This window comes from Nestor notabilis, unplaced genomic scaffold, assembly GCF_000696875.1.
Source record: "Nestor notabilis isolate BGI_N333 unplaced genomic scaffold, ASM69687v1 scaffold4832, whole genome shotgun sequence".
Lineage (NCBI taxonomy): Eukaryota > Metazoa > Chordata > Aves > Psittaciformes > Psittacidae > Nestor > Nestor notabilis.
In genome coordinates this window covers 27,705-47,674 of record NW_009917754.1, presented here as the reverse complement: position 1 = coordinate 47,674, position 19,970 = coordinate 27,705, and the positions used below count along the sequence as shown (strand labels likewise).

The following is a 19,970-nucleotide window of genomic DNA, read 5'->3' as shown; positions in this document are numbered from 1 at the left end:
TAGAACAGCAGAGCAAGCAGTATCATGCCCAGCTGTCCTCCAAGAACATAAATAAGAAGCTGATTAAGTAAGTACAGATGATTAATGTCAGGACACAAAGGGGAATGTTTCCTAGGTCGTGACTCAGAAATTTGAAAAAGGCATGTTCTCCCTGCTGCCCTGCCTTTTCAAAACATGGTCTGCATATTCAGATGATAAAAGCCAATCACTTTGTAAGGGGGTTGTCTTTTTGTTTTGTTTTGTTTTTAAATCCCAGGAAGATAAGAGTCGTCCTTTTGTTGCATCCAGTCCCACCAATGGCTTAGAGTCAGTTAAAGAAGGTTGGGTCTCTCAGAATCCTTATGATACCCATTATGGTGACACTCACTTTTATGACTACAGCATTGACTGCTGGAACTGGGCAGTGTATCCTAAAACTCGTTTTGCTTCAGAATATGGATTTCAGTCGTGGCCTTCCTTCAGTACAATCAAAAAGGTAAGGCTGGGCTTCCACACCTTACTGTCCCCCCTGCTCTCATTTAGTGAGAGCAATGAGCCTCTTCCCAACGAAGTACAGCATCCGAACTGTAGTTGGGATAATACGGAAAATAGAACAGAAACATGACAAATGCTGAATTGTGCTGAATTTTAAAATTTATTTATTTTTATAACTTTTCCCAGCTTCTTTTACTTAAATAGTTTGGAGCTTTTATGTATTGTGTATAAGAGAATTTGGTTTTGTCTCCTGTTAAATTTAGATATTGTATATTCTATCTTTTTTTTACCCATTTGGAACAGACACATATCATGCTGTTTGTCCATTTGTTCAGAGAGAGATGAATATCATATTGATACTCATACATGCAATTAAAAAGTGTTCAAAATGTACCTTTCAATTTGCTGGGCAAAGTATGTTATCTAAGACATCATCAGTAAATTCTTTGATATTAATAGCAATGAAAAAATATTCAATCCAGCCTAAAAGGGAACAAATTTAAATAAAAAGGTTTTATAGCGATTGTCATTACAATGCAAGCTTGACAATAATAACTGTATGAGCTATGCTGCAGTGTTGTCATTAGTTGAAAAAACCTATTGCATGATTATGTGTTTTCAGAGGCAGAGCTTGAAAATATGAACATTATTAGAATTTATAGGCCTACTAACTTCTGTATCTTTTTTTTTGCCTAAATATGTTTGACTAGAGTACTTTCTTCCATCTTAATTAAGGGTGTTCCTGTTTTACAACGAATGCAAGCAAACCTCTGAGGTACCTTGGCCAAACTGAACCTTAGGAAGAATATGCCATTCTTCCTAATGGTGTACGTTGGACCAAAATATCACTCTTCTGGGTTCAACAGCAGTGTCTGCTTTCATTTATTTCTACAAGGAGTATAAGTAAAGGGTATTACTCATTCAAAATCCTTGCATGACTGCACAAAGCACTATAGAAATATATTACTATTTTTAAAGGTTTTGGACGATAATATGGATATCCTTTCCTGAATATCCTGTCAGCCATTAAAAACACATTTTGCCTTTTCATTCTGATCTCTTACTTTTGTGGGTTTTAAAAGGTTTCCTCTGCTGAGGACTGGTCCTACACAAGCAATTTTTCTCTCCATCGACAACATCATGAAAATGGCAATGATCAGATGCTTCAACAGATTGGGTATCATTTCAAGCTTCCTCAGAGCACAGATCCCATAAAGAAGTTCAAAGATATGATTTACCTCACTCAGGTAACACTGATGTCTTTAGTATAAGTAGTTGTCAATGCTTGTTCCAATAGATACTGTCAGCTTAATCTGGGCATATTCTGTTAGGTAATGTTCAATCATGCAGGAAGTTGCTGCACTGAAGCATTGAAGAATCCAGTTTAGTTTGGAACTAGCTTGTCTCTAGTTTATTGGAATACTTCTCGGGGAATTTCCCAGAAACTGGCCCAGTTGGGAGAAAGCCTGGCTGTGTGTGCTACCTTGGTCCCTGTCCCCAGCTGGGCCCACTCATGAAGCTGGCTTGGGGAGGCAGGGATGTGCTTCCTTTCTTAGTATGCAATTATTCCTAGCTCTACGCTGTTACTTCCCATTCCAGGGTGGGTATGGTTTCCTCTTCATGTGGCTTCTGTAGGCTTACTGCTTTGATTTTTGCCACAAGGACTACATGAGCTTTCGAAACAAGACTATTTCTAGAGAATGCAGCTCTCTATGAATGAGATTATTAGTAGCTTTTATTTGTTATATGCTCATTGGTATTTTAGAGAATCTATTTTGTTGAGGAGTTTTTTTCAAATCAGGTTATATTTTGCTCTTCATCTGTATTAGTTCATACTTGTTTCTTCATGATTTCTCTGTGACTTTTAAATGATGTTAAGTAACTTTTTAATGCTGTGAGGCAAATTTAAAGTGCTGTTACTTTTTGTCATGTTCCACAAATTTCAGAAACCCTCTTGATGGGAATAACTGCATATTCACTAAGTTTTTAATGTTTGAGAGCTGCTGTCAGCAAGTTTTATATAAAAACAAAACAGCTGGAGAACTTCAGGCACTGATGACAAGAGAACAAGGATAGATGATGCTGTGAAATCAAAAAAGGGGCTAAAACTTGCTCAGTGAGGTTCTGACTCAAAAAACTATGATACTTTCTGCAGGGTTAAGTCTGTGAGGGCCTTATTAACAGGTTAAAAAATTTAAGAATGCTAAAATAAGAATAGCAAAAAGGATAAGAAGACTAAACTTGGCTCTAGTGTTTGACTAGAAATGTTATCTTTAACTTTTGAGCTCTCCTAAAGACCTTTTCCTCTATTTTGAGACTTTCTTTTAATACCTCCCAGCTTAGTAATATACTTTGTGAAGAAAATAACAGGAAGTTTGGCTTCTATCGAGAACTTGGCCAATTAAAAATTCTAAAAAGTGTCTTTTAAAGACAAGGTGGGGAAGGAGAGAAGTGAGAGTGTAAGTGAAAAAAAGGTTGCTCTTTAGCACAATTCTGACTATATACTGGGAATGTGTGTTATGTGTTCTGAGCCTAGGGATTTGGACATCATGGCAATGTACGCTGGAGGTAATGCAGCATTACATCATTTTGCAACTCCTGGGTGTTTTGTTTACATTAATTAAAAAAAAAAAAATTGATTTATCTTTCCCTTGTCTTCCATTTGCCTTTCAAAGACACTGTTGCCCAGTGACCTTCACTGGATGGAAGGCAGGAAGTAACCCCTCCAGACTTTATCTAAAGATACTGCTTGTAAAGCTGTTGGGAGCTGCTAGGAATAGAGGCCCACAGCACTGCAGGTGTATACTGTTGAATGTTCAAGTTATGTGCTGTTGCTGTGAAGTTTGTGTTGTATGTTAATATATACACACATGCTTTGAAAATAAAGTAAAATACAAAATGCAATACACAAAAGTATTTCTTTTTTATGTGTTTGTTGACCAAGGTGATGCAGGCTCAGTGTGTAAAGACAGAAACTGAATTCTATCGTTTTAGTCAAAGTGAAATAATCAAGGGAGAAGGACACACAATGGGAGCTCTGTACTGGCAACTCAATGATATTTGGCAGGCACCTTCATGGGCTTCCGTGGGTAAGTATTGTGACAGTCTGGTAAAAAGCACCAGCTATCAGTCTTACTTTGTTTTCCTCATCTGGAAGTATCAGTATATGAAGTATGGCTCTGCTGTCTCTCTTGGTCAACTTTGAACATGTTTCTGTCAATCCTTTACAAATGCTTTCCAAAAGGGTGTTTTTCAGAATCATACAAATAGTCTGTGAAAGTGGAAGGGGGTAACAAACAAAGCAATTCATTTTCTATGGAAGTTTTGCTGTTTAAGTTCAGATTCAGCAGCCATGAACTCTTACCCTTGTTTTAGCAAGGTTTAGTTTAGAGAAGTTAAAATCATATGTAACCCCTCATTTCTTAAAAACACGTTTTGTTTAAGCAGTATTCTCATTTCTCCCAAGGATATAATATCATTGAAGTCAGACAGAGCTGCCTATTAGGAATAACTAACCGTTAAGATTGAAGGCACAACCCTCTTGTGAGGTAAACTTTCAACTACCCTTGCTTTTCTTGTGTAGAGGTGGATCTTCCTGAAACTCTGTGATATATCAGCCTGATTTTTCCAGAGAAATTTTGCAGTTTTTTCATATTTAATTTTTTTAAAATTAGAAAGGTTGATTTTTTTAGAATTGTAGACTTCTAAGAAATTCTGCTTCCAAAAGGGCCTCTCCTAGAAATTCCTGATTATATTTACTGGCTTAGCTATATGGATGCATGTATGTAACCACCACCCTGGGTGAGAATGGACAGAGAGGGAGCTGGTGGGATAGGGTAAGAAGAAGCACCCATGTATAATGATATTTTCTATAATCCCAACAAATTTGGTTGATATTGTTCCCCCTGACCCCATGGTAAAATGATCAAAACCTCTCCCTTCAGTAGGTAGTAGTGCACTGTCAAAACTGTGACACTGTTCTGAACAGGGTGGGATTTAGTATGTGAAGGCTGGGTATCTAGATTTCTTCTGTAGTCTGCTGGGGGAGAGGTGGTTATCTCCAGAATCCTTAGCTGTTTAATAAATGGGATGAATTGTCTTCTCCATGCTGAATTTGACCTTCATAGAACTATGTATGATACCTCTCACCCAGTGTAGCTTCTGAAAAGCTCTTTATAGGAGAATATGACTAGCTGAGACGTGGTGTCTAACTTAGTGTCAGGTGAGGTGAATCACTCTGTGACTAAATTATTCTGTGAATATGCTATTTATGCACATGATATCTCCTTATATATATTCTTTTTTCCTTTTAGAACACAAAATAGAGTAATCAAACCTATAAAGAGATAATTCATTTAGTAAGAAACAGGGGAGGAATGTGTGGTATGAGGGAAGTGGCTGTGTTTCGTGTTCTGAATATTTTATCTAGAAGTCATTTTGAAATAGAGGAGCTGTTCTATGGCAGCTGTATAGGACTCGGGTAGACTCTCTTTCAATTTTAGTTTTCTCTCACATATTCTAGTTTTGAAAGTCCTTAAGAATTTAATGTGTGAAAAAATATGAGTGAACTAGAAAAAGCTGAGTTAGTGTGAAGTTCTCGATCTGTCCTTAGAACATAATGCCATTTGGCCTTTCTTTAAATAAAAAATTAGCTCACCCTGCCCTCCCCCTCTTTCTCTGAGAGATTTGTCCCTTTCCCTTTTTCTTTTGTTCTACCCCCTCCCCCCCACCCACTTATTCATCCAAGCAAAGTAACTGCAACTAACAAAGGAAAACAAACCAGTGAATGTTAGGGCAGTGGTCCAGCTATAATGCTCGTCTTCCTGGACATTCTACACTGGTATCAGGGAATGGAATATCCCAATCTTCATTTTTATGATTCTAGCAATGGCTGATGCTCTTAGGCTTTAAGTGCCTCAAGAGAAAAGGAAGCTTGGAAAAATGTCTCTTTGTAAAGACAGGTGTATATTGATAGATGAAGTGATTGTGGAGACCATGAATGTCTTTTAAAGTACAGGGCTGACGTCATTGTAGAAAATATATCAAATACTTGAATTATTCATATGTTGTTGAAGTTAGTTTACAGAAAAGCAGCTCAGCAGGGATACAGCTGTCCCTTTGTTTTGTTGTATTCCCTCAGTGGAATGAGGAAAGGTTTAATATTCATTTAATTAGGCAGTGTGGTAGAGGGATTTTTGAAATGCTAATGGATGAAATTATGCAAAACTTCAGAGAAATTAGTTTTATTTGCACTTCAAAAACACGTTTCTGCATCTTGTTAAATGGCACAGTAGTATCACCGATGGGTGCTTCTTATTTAAAATGGACAGGCTTACATAATTTCCTATACAGAGTGTAAGAGTTTCCTCATTAAGTGGTGAGGGAAGAAGGTAGCAAATGTTTCTCCTTTTTAACTTACCTTTTAGCTGTTTGCTTGGAATTGAATGAAAACACGGCACAGCACTCTGGTCGTAGTACTTCTACCTTCAGTTCAGAACTAAACAGCTTTTACCACAACTAGGTTGTGACTGTTAATGCTTAGTCGTGGAGCCGGTTGTGTCATGTTGAATGCTTTAGCATCTATGTAGTGTGTTTTGGTGAAGAGCGCCATGAATACACATGGCAATTTACCTCGCTCCCACGCAAGTGTCACCTTGAAGTACCTGACTTTGTTGTTATGAGATTCCCTTGATCAGATAACTGGCTTTTATTGCAGGCTCAATATTTAGAGCCCCTGTTGAGTTGAAACTACAGGCTGTTGCAGAGAATAATAGATCTGAATTCATGAGACTGAGGTGAGGAAAGAACTAGCAGCATGTTTCTCAGGTTGCATTTAATGGTGTGAAGTGATTAATTTAAAATCTGTTCTCAGGAGAACTGTTTGTTCTCACTCATGCTATCAGTGTAGAAAGCTTCAGGGAAGAGTCAGAAAACAGGGTACTGGGGTCTTATTATGAACCTAATTTTAGTTTCCTCATTTGAAGATTGATACTGCAGAGACTGCAGACCCCATGTTGGTATCAGAAAAAAAAATCGAGGAACTTGGATTTCTTAAAGAATTTGTTTAAATGTTGGGGGGAGGAGGAGAAAACCACCCCAGGGCTGTTTTAAATGACTTTTATGACTTTTGACTGTTGCCTTTGGGCGTGCATGTCTGTAACAGGAAAGTTTAAGCCCAGAGATTTCTCACGATAGCTATTTGATCTCCAGACTTCTTACATCCATTTTTGGGATAGGAGGAGTATTTTGTATACAACTTGCCCATTTTTCCAATCAAGAAATGTGACTGTTCTTAAGGAAATTGAGACAAGAGCTGAAGAACATGGCTTTTTTTTTTTTTTTTTTTAACTGTGAGCTTCTGTTTCTGTGCTGTCTGAAGTTACTTTGACAATTGTATTATTAAGATCCTGTTGCTGGAAAAGTTGTCTTTGGAAGACCCTTCTTGTGTGAAACTGCTACAGCAGTTGAGCTTTGGTTCTTCAAAATGGCTCTAGCTTTTTTGGGTAGGAAAAGATCAGCCTTAAAAAGCTGATCTGAGATAAGCAGACTAGTGATGTTTTCAAACATCCGCAAACAGTACCTGTAGTAGTTGAACCCTAGAATAAGTTTTGAAATGGCACAAGCTTAAGTCTGTGGTTTGTTTGCTTTTGTTGGTTGGGGTTTTTTTGTTTGTTTGTGTTTCCCTGTGGGATTGTAATGCCACGTTTAGTCTGCGTTGTTTACTGAACCAGTTTCTCAAGGATGTCTGTATCTGCTGCTTAGGTAGCAAACCTTCTCTGTTTTCCTGCAGTAACCACTGCTATGTGGTTATGTAATCCAGTTGGAAATCAAGGCACAGCAGAAATTGAGGGTAGGGCCTGTTCAAAGAGAAATGGGATTTTATATTACACTAAGTAACAGAAATTGCTCTACAACAATTGCATTATTCATTTTAATATTTAAGATAGTTGAAGCCTAGATTTTCATCATGTAAATCAAGCTGAGGAAAAAATTCAAGTCAGCAGGCACTGAAACCTCAGCCCATGCTGGGTAACTTGCCTGAGCTATGTGGTGGGCTCTCTGAGGCCTGCAGTGAGCAGCATCTATTGCACTGACAATTGAAATTCCTGAGAGTCTTGTGGCAGTCCTGAGGGCTTCAGAGAGTTCAACCCCTCCCAATGCCTAAGGTTAGGCACAGTGCCCATTGCTTTTATCTTTTTTACATCAGACGCGGTCCAACAATTTACTCTTTTTCAGATAATCCATCCCCAATCCTAATCTCTCATTTTGTCAAGTTTCATGACCCTGGAAATACTTTGTTAGCACTCCCTGTTTCGGGCAGAATTGTCCTTTTGACCACCACCATTTTCTGCCAGGAATTGTCCTTGGAACGCAAGAACATGGCTTTGTTCATATTGCCAGACGGTCAGGCCCAGTCAGCATGGGTTAATGAAAGGCAGGTCCTTCTTGACCAACCTGATCTCCTTCTATGACAAGGTGACCCACTTAGTGGATGAAAGAAAGGCTGTGGATGTTGTCTACGTAGACTTTCGTAAAGCCTTTGATAACGTTTCCCACAGCATTGTCATGAAGAAACTGGTTGCTTGGGTCTTGGGTGGGTGTACTCTTTGCTGGGTAAAAAATTGTCTGGATGGCTGGGCCCAAAGAGTGGTGGTGAATGGAGTTAAATCCTGTTTGTGGCCAGTCAAAAGTGGTGTGGCCCAGGGATCAGCATTGCAGCCAGTTCTGTTCAATGTCTTTATTAATGATCTGGAGAGGGGATCGAGTACACCCTCAGTAATTCACAGACAACACCAGGTTGGGTGGGAATGTTGGTCTGGCTTGAGAGTAGGAAGCCTCTGCAGAGAGGTCTGGACAAGCTAGATTGATGGGCTGTGTCAAACTGTATGAAGTTCAACAAGGCAAAGTGCCGGGTCCTGCACTTGGGTTACAACAACCCTGTGCAATGCTACAGGCTTGGGGAAGAGTGGCTGGGAAGCTGCTCAGTGGAAAAGGACCAGGGGGTGCTGAGTGATGGCTGAACGTGAGCAGCTTGTGCCCAGGCAGCCAAGAAGGCCAACAGCATCCTGGCCTGTATCAGCCAGGACCAATAGTGTATCCAGCAGGACCAGGGAGGTGATTGCCTTGCTGTATTTGGCACTGGTGAGGCAGCACCTCAAATGCTGTGTTCATTACTGGGCCCCTCACTACAGGAAAGATATTGAGGTGCTGGAGGGTGTCCAAAGGGTCTGGAGCACAAGTCTGATGAGGAACAGGTGAAGGAACTGGGATTATTTAGCCTGGTGTAAAGGAGGCATATTATTGCTGCCTACAACTACCTGAAAGGAGATTGTAGTAAGCTGGGGGTTGGTCTCTTCTCCCAGGTAACAAGCTTGTAATAAGTAACAAGATAGAACAAGAGGAAATGGCCTACAGTTGCATCAGGGGAAGTTTAGATTGGATATTAAGAAAAAATTTCTTCACTAAGAGAGCTGTCAAGCATTGGAACAGCCTGTCCAGGGAAGCGGCTAAGTCTTTTAAATACCTGGAGATATTCAAAAGGCACGTACGTGTGGCACTTAGGGACATAGTTTAGTGGTGGACTTGGCAGTGCTGGTTTAATGGTTAGCTCAATGATATTAAAGGTATTTATCAACCTAAATGATTCTAACATTCTGTATACTGAACAGCACCAATATGCTGAGCGTGTTCATCACTTTATCAGCAGTCTGTCTGTTTTGAAGAAACTCAGCAGCTTCTCCTGAAGTTTTCTTTCAGACTTCATCTCTTCAGTTTACTTCAGTGCTATTAACTTGAATGCTAGTGGTGTTTGGTTGGCAACAATCTGATCTTGTAGCACAGTTGAATCTTGTATAGGTTTTCCAGGCAGATAGGAGCTTTTCTTGTCTGTTCTCCAAGCTAGCTGCTTGTGAGCTTGCTGAAAATAAGGTGATGTGCAGGTGCTAAGATGGAGATAATGCACTTTGCTGTCCACAAAATTAATTCATGTCTATGTGGAGTGCAGGCAGAGCATGTTCAGGTCTGCCTGTGAAAGCCACAAACACACCCTTTAAAGACTACATCACTCTGGATGAAGTCCTTAATTCTGAGATGTTCAAAAGTGCTAAGAGCTTTGTACAAGCACCATAACTCAAGGAAGTAATTAATTTCAACAGAAGCATATTACTGGAAAAGTTTTTCGGCATCCATGGACTTTAAACCTGTTGTTTGAAACAAAGAGCCAGAAACAAGAATGAGATTTTTCTTTTGTTATGAGATGATGCAGATGACTTGCTACTTCATTTTAGTTCCATTTCAGTGATTAGGTAATGGTTGAGCAATGACAGAGTTAAAATGCTGACGGTGGGAGCTAGATGGAAAATTAATAGAGAAAGAAATTGAAGCAATCTCCCTTTCAGAACGGTTGTGTGGCAGTTTTGCATCTAGCAAAATTAGTTTTTTGGAGAGGATGCAACATTTGATGGCTTTTACAGTTTGTTAATGGCAGACTTTCAAAATATTAAAAGTAACGAGGGGCAACTTTCTATTAAAGAGGCAAAGCAAACTGATTAGCATGTGTCTACATCATGTACACTAACTCCCATAAAGTAAGTGTTGTCTCTAGATATTGGTAAATTCATTTAGCCGAACTCAGGGTTGTCTTTGGTTTAAGAACTTGGTTTTATTTTGTCTTTGTTGCTATTGATGTTTGTCTTAGAAGAACTGAAAGAGGAGTAAGAAAAGGGAAGGGAGTGCTTTGTATAAGCACTGACAGTCAGACTCTGTTGTCTCTTTACAGTGGTGGGATTTGTGGCAATGCCACCGATGCCAGCATGTTTGTCTGGATTCTCAACAACATAGGTGCTCCAGCTCTTGCTTAATGTCCTGGGTTCAGCTACAGCAGTCATTTTGTCTCCTTCCTAGTAGCTGGTGCAGTGCTGTGTTTTTGACTTTCAGTCTGGGAACAACGCTGATAACACCGATGTTTTTAGTTGTTGCTCAGTAATGTTTACTCTGACCAAGGACTTTCTCAGTCTCATGCTTTGCCAGAGAGGAGGGGAAGCCAGGAGGAAGCAGAGGCAGGACACCTGACCCAAACTGGCCAAAGGGGTATTCCATACCACAGCACGTCATGCCCAGTATAGAAACTGGGGGGAGTTACCCGGAAGGCCAGATCGCTGCTCGGGTCGGGCTGGGTATCGGTCGGCGGGTGGTGAGCGGTTGTGTCCTTTTCCCTTGTTATTCCTCTTATCATTATTATTGGTAGCAGTAGTGGTTTGTATTATACCTTAGTTACTGGAGAGCTGTTATCTCAACTCGTGGGAGTTACATTCCTTCGATTCTCCTCCCCATCCCTCCGGGAGCGGGGGGAGGAAGGAAAAGGGGGGGAGTGAGCGAGCGGCTGCGTGGGTCCAAGTTGCCGGCTGGGCTTAAACCACGACACTTAATGTGTGGTATGCTGCATCAGTTTTGTTCATGTCGTTTGTGTTCAAGGCTCTAACTGAGTAACAGCACAGCAATGTTAAGACCAACACTTACAGAATGTGACCTTTAGGTAAAGCTCAAAGAAAAGCTTGAAAGAGCATCAAATCCCTTCCAGAGCAGAGCCTTGCCTGGAAGAAAACAAGGGTAATTTCACCTGTTCTCTACACCTGATAGAGGTGAGAAAGGGAGGAGTGGGGCATATTGTATTGCCATAGCAGGACCAGAGAGCACAGGAAAGGATTGTGTCCCAAGGCAATCTTGAATTCAATCTGGATATTTCTTCCTTTTAACCTATTTCAGAGTATGGTGGTAAGTGGAAACTGCTCCATTATTTTGCCCAGAACTTCTTTGCACCACTGCTGCCTGTGGCTTACGAAGACGAAGGTGTGTTGTACATTTACGGTGTCTCAGATCTTCATGTGGACCACAAGCTTACTTTGAGGGTAAGTGACATCTCTCTTGCCACTCTTGTGTCACTCCCCAGAAATGCGAGGAACTGAAAGGAGGACATCTTTGTATAGACAAGCTTCAGTAAATCCATGCTAAAACACAATGAGGTACACTTCTTGGCTGTAATCTTCTTAGGGCAACACCTTCCTGTATTACAGTAGTGTGTATTGCTTCACAGAAGAAGGAATGAACTGTCTTGCTTATAGCTTGGGTACTGTCCTGAAATTAACTATTCTGTTGAAATCTTAAAGGGATTGATGGTTAGGCAAAATGAAGTGTGAAAAATGGTACCTCGCTACTTAACAAAACTGTTCCCTGGGCACTGGAACTAGATTAACTGACTAAATTGGGGTGGAGGGGAGAAGATTTTACCATTGCTTGCCAATACTCAAGCTATTCTGCTTTGGGGGAAAAGAACTAGATTCTTTTCTGAAATATCATCAGAACATCTATGTGTACTTCAGTTGCAAGGTCACATATGCAATATCACTATTTTACAGTTGATGCCTTAACTATTTTAAGATAATGCTATAGAAACTGATAGGATTTCTTAGGCAACAAATTAGTCACTCTTTAATTCCATTTCCCAGCACTCCCTTGGCAGGAATTGGCAACCTGTCTTCTCAAGGACCCTGGAGAAAACAAAAATCCTTCCAGATCAAGAACAACAACAGAATCAGACTGTGGGAAATGAACTTCCTACTAGGTTTATACAATGAACTAACCATTATGCCATATTGGTTGTTCAAATTTTTGCAGAGTTTCTTGCTAGGTGGAAATCAGCTGATATGGTCAGGAGAACATCTTTTGCAACGAACAATCCAAAACCTAGTGTACTGGGTTGTTTTCACAGATGTAACTCTTCTTCTAAGCTTTGTGCTCTCTTGACATACTTTGATAGGTCGTTGTGTACACGTGGAGTTCTTTGGAGCCAGTATGCACCCTTTCCAAAGGTGGTGTTATTGTTAAAGCACAAAGTGCTGTCCCCATCTACAAGGAGTCCATAAATGAATTTCTGGAAAGATGCCAAAACTGTACCAGGAAAAGCTGCGTTGTTACTTTCTGTCTTGTGGGAGAAGATGGGCTCCAGAGTCCTACGAACCATCACTTCCTTTCATCACTAAAGGATGCTGTAGGATTAGAAAAGACCCAACTTAGCGTAAGCATCAGGCATGCTAAATTACAGTATTTGCTTTTGCTAATCTTACTGTTTTGAGTTGTTTCCTTGCTATGCAGTGTCCAGTTCCACTGAATGTTCTTTCTCCTCAGCTGTTGCAATTCTAGCTTCTATGCTGAGTTCAAAAAGTTCAAAATCAGGTTTGTTTGGTTTTTTTCTCTCCTGTGTCACTATATGCATATCTGAATAAGACTGGTGGTTTGGTTTTGGGGTGGTGGTTCATATTTTTTGAGAGTGGTGGTGAGGTGATTTTGTTTTGTTTTAAATAATGAAGTCACCATTTCATTTGTTCAGACTGTCTTTCACCTGACTGCTGCAGTGCTGCTCATTTCACTCTTTTTGTCCCTAGGTAACAGAAGCATCATGGCAAGTGATTTAGCTTGTAGACAGTGCCATATGTGTCAGTACTAGGTGATGCTAATTCAGTTGAGTGAGTGAATTATTGTCAGCAGTATTTCCTCCTGAAGTGCTCAAACTCTTAGATCAGTGTAGCATTGCTAACATGCAATATTGCATGCTCCTTTCCTCCTTCTGCAAATCCCTGCCCTCCAGCTCAGGGTTCTGATTTGCATAATAGTTACTATTTCTTCTTACTTGGCAAGTGTGTCAGCCTTCTGAACAGGCACCAAAAAGCATCAGTGTTGTATAACGCTGTCATTTAGTCCATTTCCTGCTTTTCCCTAGATTTCTTCTGCAAGTGTGCCCTATATATAGAACGTTTTTGTTAAGCCTTACTTTTTGGCATGTAAATCTTACTGCAAAATTCTTAATCAGCAGACTGGCAGGATGGGGACCTGTGTGTTCTCACATTTGGCTTCCAAACTGCAGCTTCGCTCTTCTCTTTAGAGCCAAACTAAACAAGGGGGGAATAGAGGTCTTTAATCTCTTTGAATCTGGACGAGCACAATTGCTTTACAAAAAGAAAATGGGCCAGATTTTCCCCTCTTATCTCTTTCATGGCAGCATGGCCTGCCTCCTGGGTATACAAAGGAAAGAAATCAGCCTGGTTTTATGTTTTATTTTTCAGCTGGTGGCACAATCTGGAGTCTGAGTCATGCTGGGGGTTTTTGTGGATGACATCATCAGTAATAAAAGCTCTGCAACCGGAGCACTGTTGGGAAATTTCATTCCTTTTTCCCATGGCTGTGTTGTCTCCACAGTACTAACTAGTAAGGATAGCTAGCAAGGATAAATGCAAAGTGGTTATTTTAAGAAAGGATGCAGCTATGATTTAAAAAAGTTATTGTTTTGTGAGAAGCTGGTGCTTCTAGACATAGTTACTAATAAGCTAACTAGACTTTCAAATATGTTGCTAAACCACATGCTACTCTTCATAGCATTGCTTTTTGAAGAAATGAAGACTTTTTTGTTCCTTCAGAAAACACAAAATGTAAAGGATGTGTGCTTTTTCTTAAACATGAATCATGGTTTCTTTTTTCTTCCTGTAAGTGGGATGTGATTTCTTCACTTAGCGTAATTTGTCTGCTTTTTATGTATGTTTAATTGGTATTAGAAAACGATGTAGCATAATATTTCATTATGGTCAATGGGGAGTGCTGCATGAAAATGCATCCTGGTTGCGCTTTTAAGCCTTTCTGAGATTTAACTACTGGTAAAACCTAATATAAAACATTATGCCTCATCCTGATTTTTCATAGCTGCTTTCTAAATGTAGTGTAAGGACTTCACTGTCATGTTCCATAAGGATGAGGTGACCTCCTGTGTTACTGTGACTTTTACCATCTTTTGCTTCTGTGCATTTCTATTACTGATGTAATCTGAAAGCCTGGCTACTTGAGTAGTTGTGAATTTATAGGCTTAGTGAAGTATGTCGATGAAAAGTAAATCTCTCTCACTGCTGTAAGTATAGGATACCAGTACTATGGACATGTCAAATTACTATTTATTTGGTTATCTTCCTAAGAAGATGGTAGAGTGGTAACATTCCGTGGCATTTTGCCATGTCTGTAGTATTCATAGGAAGACTATAATAATATTTGCAGTTTTTACATGATTCTCACATATGAATCCCTGTTGGTTTGACCTTTTGTTCCAGACAAGATTTCCAGAAGAGGAACGCGATTTTGATCAAATGTGGTTGTTCAGTCTGTTTTACTGACATTGCAGGTCTTTCCCAGTTTGGATGTAACTGGGATCTTTAACACATATATTTTATTTATTTATTTATTTTCCCATTTCTCTTCCAGGCCTTGGTTTCCCAACAAGATGACATTTATATATTTGTTCTTCAGACCACTGCAATTGTTCCTTTTGTATCTCTGGATGTAGGGAGTATAAAAGGCAGATTTAGTGAGAATGGTTTCCTCATGACTGAAAAGAAGAAAGTGGTTATGTTTTATCCTTGGGAACCTACCAGTGTTGAAGAACTAGAGGAGTCACTAACCTTGACCTCTCTGCTGGACATTATCTGAGGATACTTCATTTCCTTCTAGGCAAGGAGTGAAACAGAAGGAGGAAAAAAACCTAGAAGAATCTGAATGAAGTTGGAGTGACACACAATTTGAACGGATTGCAGAAAATGATGTCTATTCCTGTTGTGTGAATTTTAATGGCTGCTTCAATGTAAAGATACCAACAGCAAAGCTTACATATTATATATGTGGTGTATTGAAAGTAAGGCTTTCTCAGGTAATGGAGCAAATAAATCCCATGTATAAAATGGGAGGAAGTGAGTCAGTGAAAACAGCTGGTCCAACTTCTCCAATCCCCATGAGACTGGAGTTGTGAATTCATCTTAAGAGGCAACACAAATATGCACCTCCAGACTATGGCTGTAAAAACCTGTATGTTTTTTCAGTTTCACTATGCTGTAAATGAAACAGGAAGGTATGGTAGTGACAAAGGGAAGAACAGGGAGTGAAGCTGGGACTGCCCCAACAGGTATGCCTCCACTTGGAGTTGTTTGATCTATCTACACCCAAACTGGGAAAGTGCTAGTCCTACTCTTTCAGATTTATGACTGTCACTCCGTCAGGTGTCTTGCCTGCCTCCTTGCAAGGTAGGCTTCCAAATAGACATGAAACCAGGGCTGTCTGGTCAGGCATCAGGCAGATCTTATTCCCCTTTCTGAAAGGGGAACAGAGTCTGGGACTTTTCTTCTCTCTTTTCATGAAACATGAGCAATAACCTTAAGAGCTCCACATCTAACTTTGACTATTCACAGAGAGTGGCAAGTGCAGTCACAAACCTTTTGCTGCTGTGTGGATCCTGCATAATGTGGCATAGTACAAGATGGTTGGCTGTGTAGAGTTGACCAAAGGTGCAAAGAGGAAGAGGGTAGTACAGAGAAGAAATGGTCATGTGAGAGGACCACAGTATTAAAAGTGACTGCCTTTTCTCTAGTAGATGCATAATGCAGGGGCTGCTGTTTCAGCTTAGGCATTGGCTGCACAACCGTTCTGTTACCTGCTGCCATTCCACATGAGTGGCCCTGCGCTCCACACTGATCCTTCTCTCTTTCTAACAAAGGAAAAACCTCAACGCCTTATTTTTACTTCTTTTTGTGTGGGATCCCCGTAGAAGACACTGTTGACTCATGGTTAGATCTGGTGGCACAGATCTTAGTCTGTCCAGAGTAGTGGTGCTTCAACTCTAGTCTGTTTCTGAGTAAGTTTTTAAAATATTTAGGTGTCCCGTAGAAATGCTGTCTCACTTTGGCCTTTTATACAAAGAAAATAAGCTTGCTTCAGCATCGGGGGCTGCTGTAGCCTGTGGAGCTGAGAGCCTGAGGGTTTGGCTCTCAGAAAATCCGGGCCACCAAGCTGTACCTTGGGCAGGTTGCTAAACATTGGGCTTGTCTGTGAGCAGTGGTTTGAAGTGCAGCTGGGATCTTACTGGGGTTCCACAAGGATCGTCTCACAGTCCAAGCAAGTATTAATTTTCTTGAAAAGCACCTAGCCGAATCAGCACTTTACAATAGAAGGTGTTTGAACAACCTCTACTGGTGATGACCGCCTTTGTTGTAAAAGCACCACGAGTGATGCTTGCCAGGGTCTGAGCACGTGTAGGGCACGTGGCTGGAAAGTGGCTGTGTGTTCCTTTGGGCAGTTAGAGAGCTTGGAACTGGGGGTCATTTTCTGTCAGTGATCACAGTTTTAATGGGCAAAGAGATGACCATATTGACTGGTGCTTGGCGATCTCTGGTGCTTTTTGAATTGGGCGTTAACCAAAACTGGCGTACTCCCAAGCAAGACAAAAAACTTTAAAGATAAATGGAAGTTGATTAAAATGCATTATTAGGGCATCAAAGCAACTAACTGCAGTTGCATAGGAGAGCTTTTCTGATTAAAAAGTTACCACAGTTGAAAGAAAACATGAAAGGAATCAAAATATGTGCATGTGCCAATGTTTATAGGTTATGTAAAATAAATGGGGAAAATGATAGTCATGACTAAAACTTAACAGTTAGAAAATGCAGACACTGATAAAAGAATTTAAAGTTATCTGAGAGGCATCCTGGGCCAACAATACAAGAAAAATCCTTCAGGTTTTTCAGTGTCCTGGAATCAAAGTGGAATCGAAGCCGCGATAGACAATATATGGTAAGGATGAAAAAAATGTGGAGAAAACATGGAATAAATATGATTAATAAATATTGCTGCAGTGTATCAGGAAAAGGGCAGATTGGTTGATGTCTTTCTCTTACATTGATGTAGAAATTTCTTCCAGCAACATTCAGATAGAATTTCAAAATGGCACTTAATAGTGTTAAATGAGTTACACGTTTCAAAGACAAGAGGCCTAAGGTCAAGGATACATGTTCTTAGTGCATCCCAGAGTACGAGTGAAGTTTCGGAGATGAAGAGCTTTTAGATTGCAAGAAGCCGTAAACCTTGCACGTGGATAACTGTGACCTTGTTTAGCCTGTCATGAGTTTTAGGCAAAATCGTGAAAGAAATTATGTGGCATGTGATCAATAATTGATGGAGTGGCTCTGCAACTAGTGCCTGTCAGCACTGCTGTGCAGAAGAGCATTCTGCTGTTGCTTTCTGCAGTTACCAGATTGGCATCAAAAAGTTCAGACAGTTTTTAAATTATTGTTAGTTTTGAAGGTCAGAAGCTCCCTAAAGAGTAGGTCCATTCTTTCTTACTGAAAAACTTTAATTCAGCACTAGATGCTGTTATGAAAGATTAACAATTGCTTAAGAAAAATGCTCGAGCTCAAACCAGAATTTAATGGAGGAGGTTCATTTCATTATTGTCTTAATACCCTTAATATGTTCTTTTGGTTTTCTGGTGTTGTTGTGGGTATGTATTTATAGATGCTATTTTCTTCTCTCCCACATGCAGCAGAGGCTGAAACATGTACCCTGGTTAACTATTTCCACTTGGTACTTTTGCCATTGCATACTCTGTGTGTGTGCTATACTTGGTTACATTGTTCTGCTTTTACCTCAGATCAGGGCAAAGATAGGAATGCAACAGTGAAGAGATCTTCAGAATACTATTGCCCCTGTGGACACATCCATCTGTAGCTGTCTGAGTGTTGCAGCTACTCAGCAGCCCCTGTATTGCCAGTTGTATCTGGTGGGCTGGGGATCAGCAGTAGCAGCATTGGGAAGAGCATTTAGTAAGTAAGTGTCATGGTGTTTGTCCTCAGTGTCATTAAATTATTGGTTGCAACTGTAGAGGGGAATGATCTTATCCATATTCTTTCAGGTTGCAGCCTTGTGATGTTTCGTTCAAAGGACCACTGGGTTTGCTTGTGCTTGATGGGCCTTTGCTTGTGTCTGGACTCCCTCTAGGCTGTTCTCCATAGGTGGAAAAGCAGCAGAGTTCCCCTTGGCCGGAGCCATGACAAATGACCTTCCAGAACAGAACTTGAGAACAGGTTTCGGAAGAAAGCTGTATGGCATTGGCTAATTTGTTGTCCTAAAATTGGTATCTGCAGAGATTGGCTCTGAACCCCTTCAGGACCTGCAGAGACCATTCTGAGCTTTAGAGGGCACCTCTTTGTTGGTACCTTCTGCCACACAGCGAAGACTTACTTTGCTCCAGTTTACCTGAGCACTTCCTTGGAAGCTTTTCCAAGTTCTTCTACATCTTTTCCAGGAAAGAAGCATGTGAATGTTCTCTTAAGTATTTATAGCTCTTTGCCAGTCTTTATTGTTACCTGCTGTTTGCCTACCTTGGGGCCTGGACAATTTTTCTGCCTTAGAGGCACATCTTTCTTCTGTACCTTCTGCTAGTCCCCTTTTGGCTTTGGAGATGTGTAGCAGAGACCACTTCACTGACCTGTACCAGTGTCAGGTGCAGAGGAACAGGCCAGTGAGTTTCTTATTCTCAGTAAAGGACAGTTGGGTTTTGTAGCTTACAAGCCAGCCTTTATGTTGTCAGAATTGCAGTGTTCTTTCTTACCCTCTGAGGGGTAAACTGAGTCATGCAGGAACTTGTGGTTTGAATGCTTAGGGACATGTTCCATTCAAAGAATTGGGTTTACATAACTGCTTTCCAGTCAGATCTTACAAGATCATGAAACGAAAGCCCCAATTTTACTTTAATTAGGGTGGAAAAACAAAGTTTAAGTAAGTGAAGAATATTGAACCTTAAATTACTTGGTTTTGTCTCTGTCAGCACTGAGGGAAGGCCATCTTACTGGAGGAGACAGAGCCAGTTAGTAAAGACCTGTAAATGTCAGTTTTGATTATTAAAGTACGCATCTGCTACCCATCTGCAAGTGCTCTGGCCACAGGTTTTGGTTTGTACTGCAGCCAAATGTAGAATTTCTTGCCTGGGATACTGAAGAAGATACTGAGGTGATAGCACATCTGAAAGAGAAGTAAGGCATTCATGGTGCTCCTGTCTTCCTGGCAAACATGGCTGTGTTAGCTAGCCCAGCAGGTACGATACTACTCTGCGTGTGCACGAGCACATGCATGTGCTGACTCAACTGGAATGTTGAGAAGTGCTGCTGCAGGCCACAGCTTAACTGATGCTAAGTCAGTCACAAGTGTTTGCCCTTGCAAGTGTGTGATGAAGTTCACTGACCTGCTAGTGCTCTTCTGTATTGTGAAAAAAGCAAGGGCAAATGGATGCCTGAAAAATCGCTATAGTTGCATTTAAATGAGTCCATGGAGGAAACCTCTCCAGGCTTTAAATAATGTACCTACTACAGCCTAGCTCTAGGCAGGGCATCAGACTGCTTCATAAAACCGTAACTTCAGAAAAGCAACTCCTTGGTAATTAACTTGTGCTGTCTTTTGCTTGTAGCAGTAGGAATCTTTTGAAGCCAGAAAAAGTTCTGTCCATGCCTTTGGCAGTTACTCCAGAGTTCCTCTATTGTAAGAGCTGATTGTGCGCTCCAGAAGAGACGAAAGCTGTGGCTGGTGGGTTGCACCCTGAGCTAATGAATGGGCATCACTGTTCAAATCAATTGGAGGGAGAG

The 19,970-nt window shown here is 40.6% G+C and overlaps 1 protein-coding gene across 1 annotated transcript in view; it reads left to right on the top strand.

Annotated features, from left to right (window-relative positions):
* MANBA (mannosidase, beta A, lysosomal) overlaps positions 1 to 14,997 on the top strand; it is a 37,982-nt gene extending 22,985 nt beyond the window's left edge. The window contains exons 11-16 of the mRNA XM_010009386.1: positions 257 to 475; positions 1,557 to 1,721; positions 3,419 to 3,563; positions 11,239 to 11,381; positions 12,290 to 12,547; positions 14,773 to 14,997. Coding sequence (XP_010007688.1) covers positions 257 to 475; positions 1,557 to 1,721; positions 3,419 to 3,563; positions 11,239 to 11,381; positions 12,290 to 12,547; positions 14,773 to 14,997 — 1,155 coding nt within the window. The remainder of the gene's footprint in view (positions 1 to 256; positions 476 to 1,556; positions 1,722 to 3,418; positions 3,564 to 11,238; positions 11,382 to 12,289; positions 12,548 to 14,772) is intronic.
* Positions 14,998 to 19,970: the final 4,973 nt, after the last annotated feature.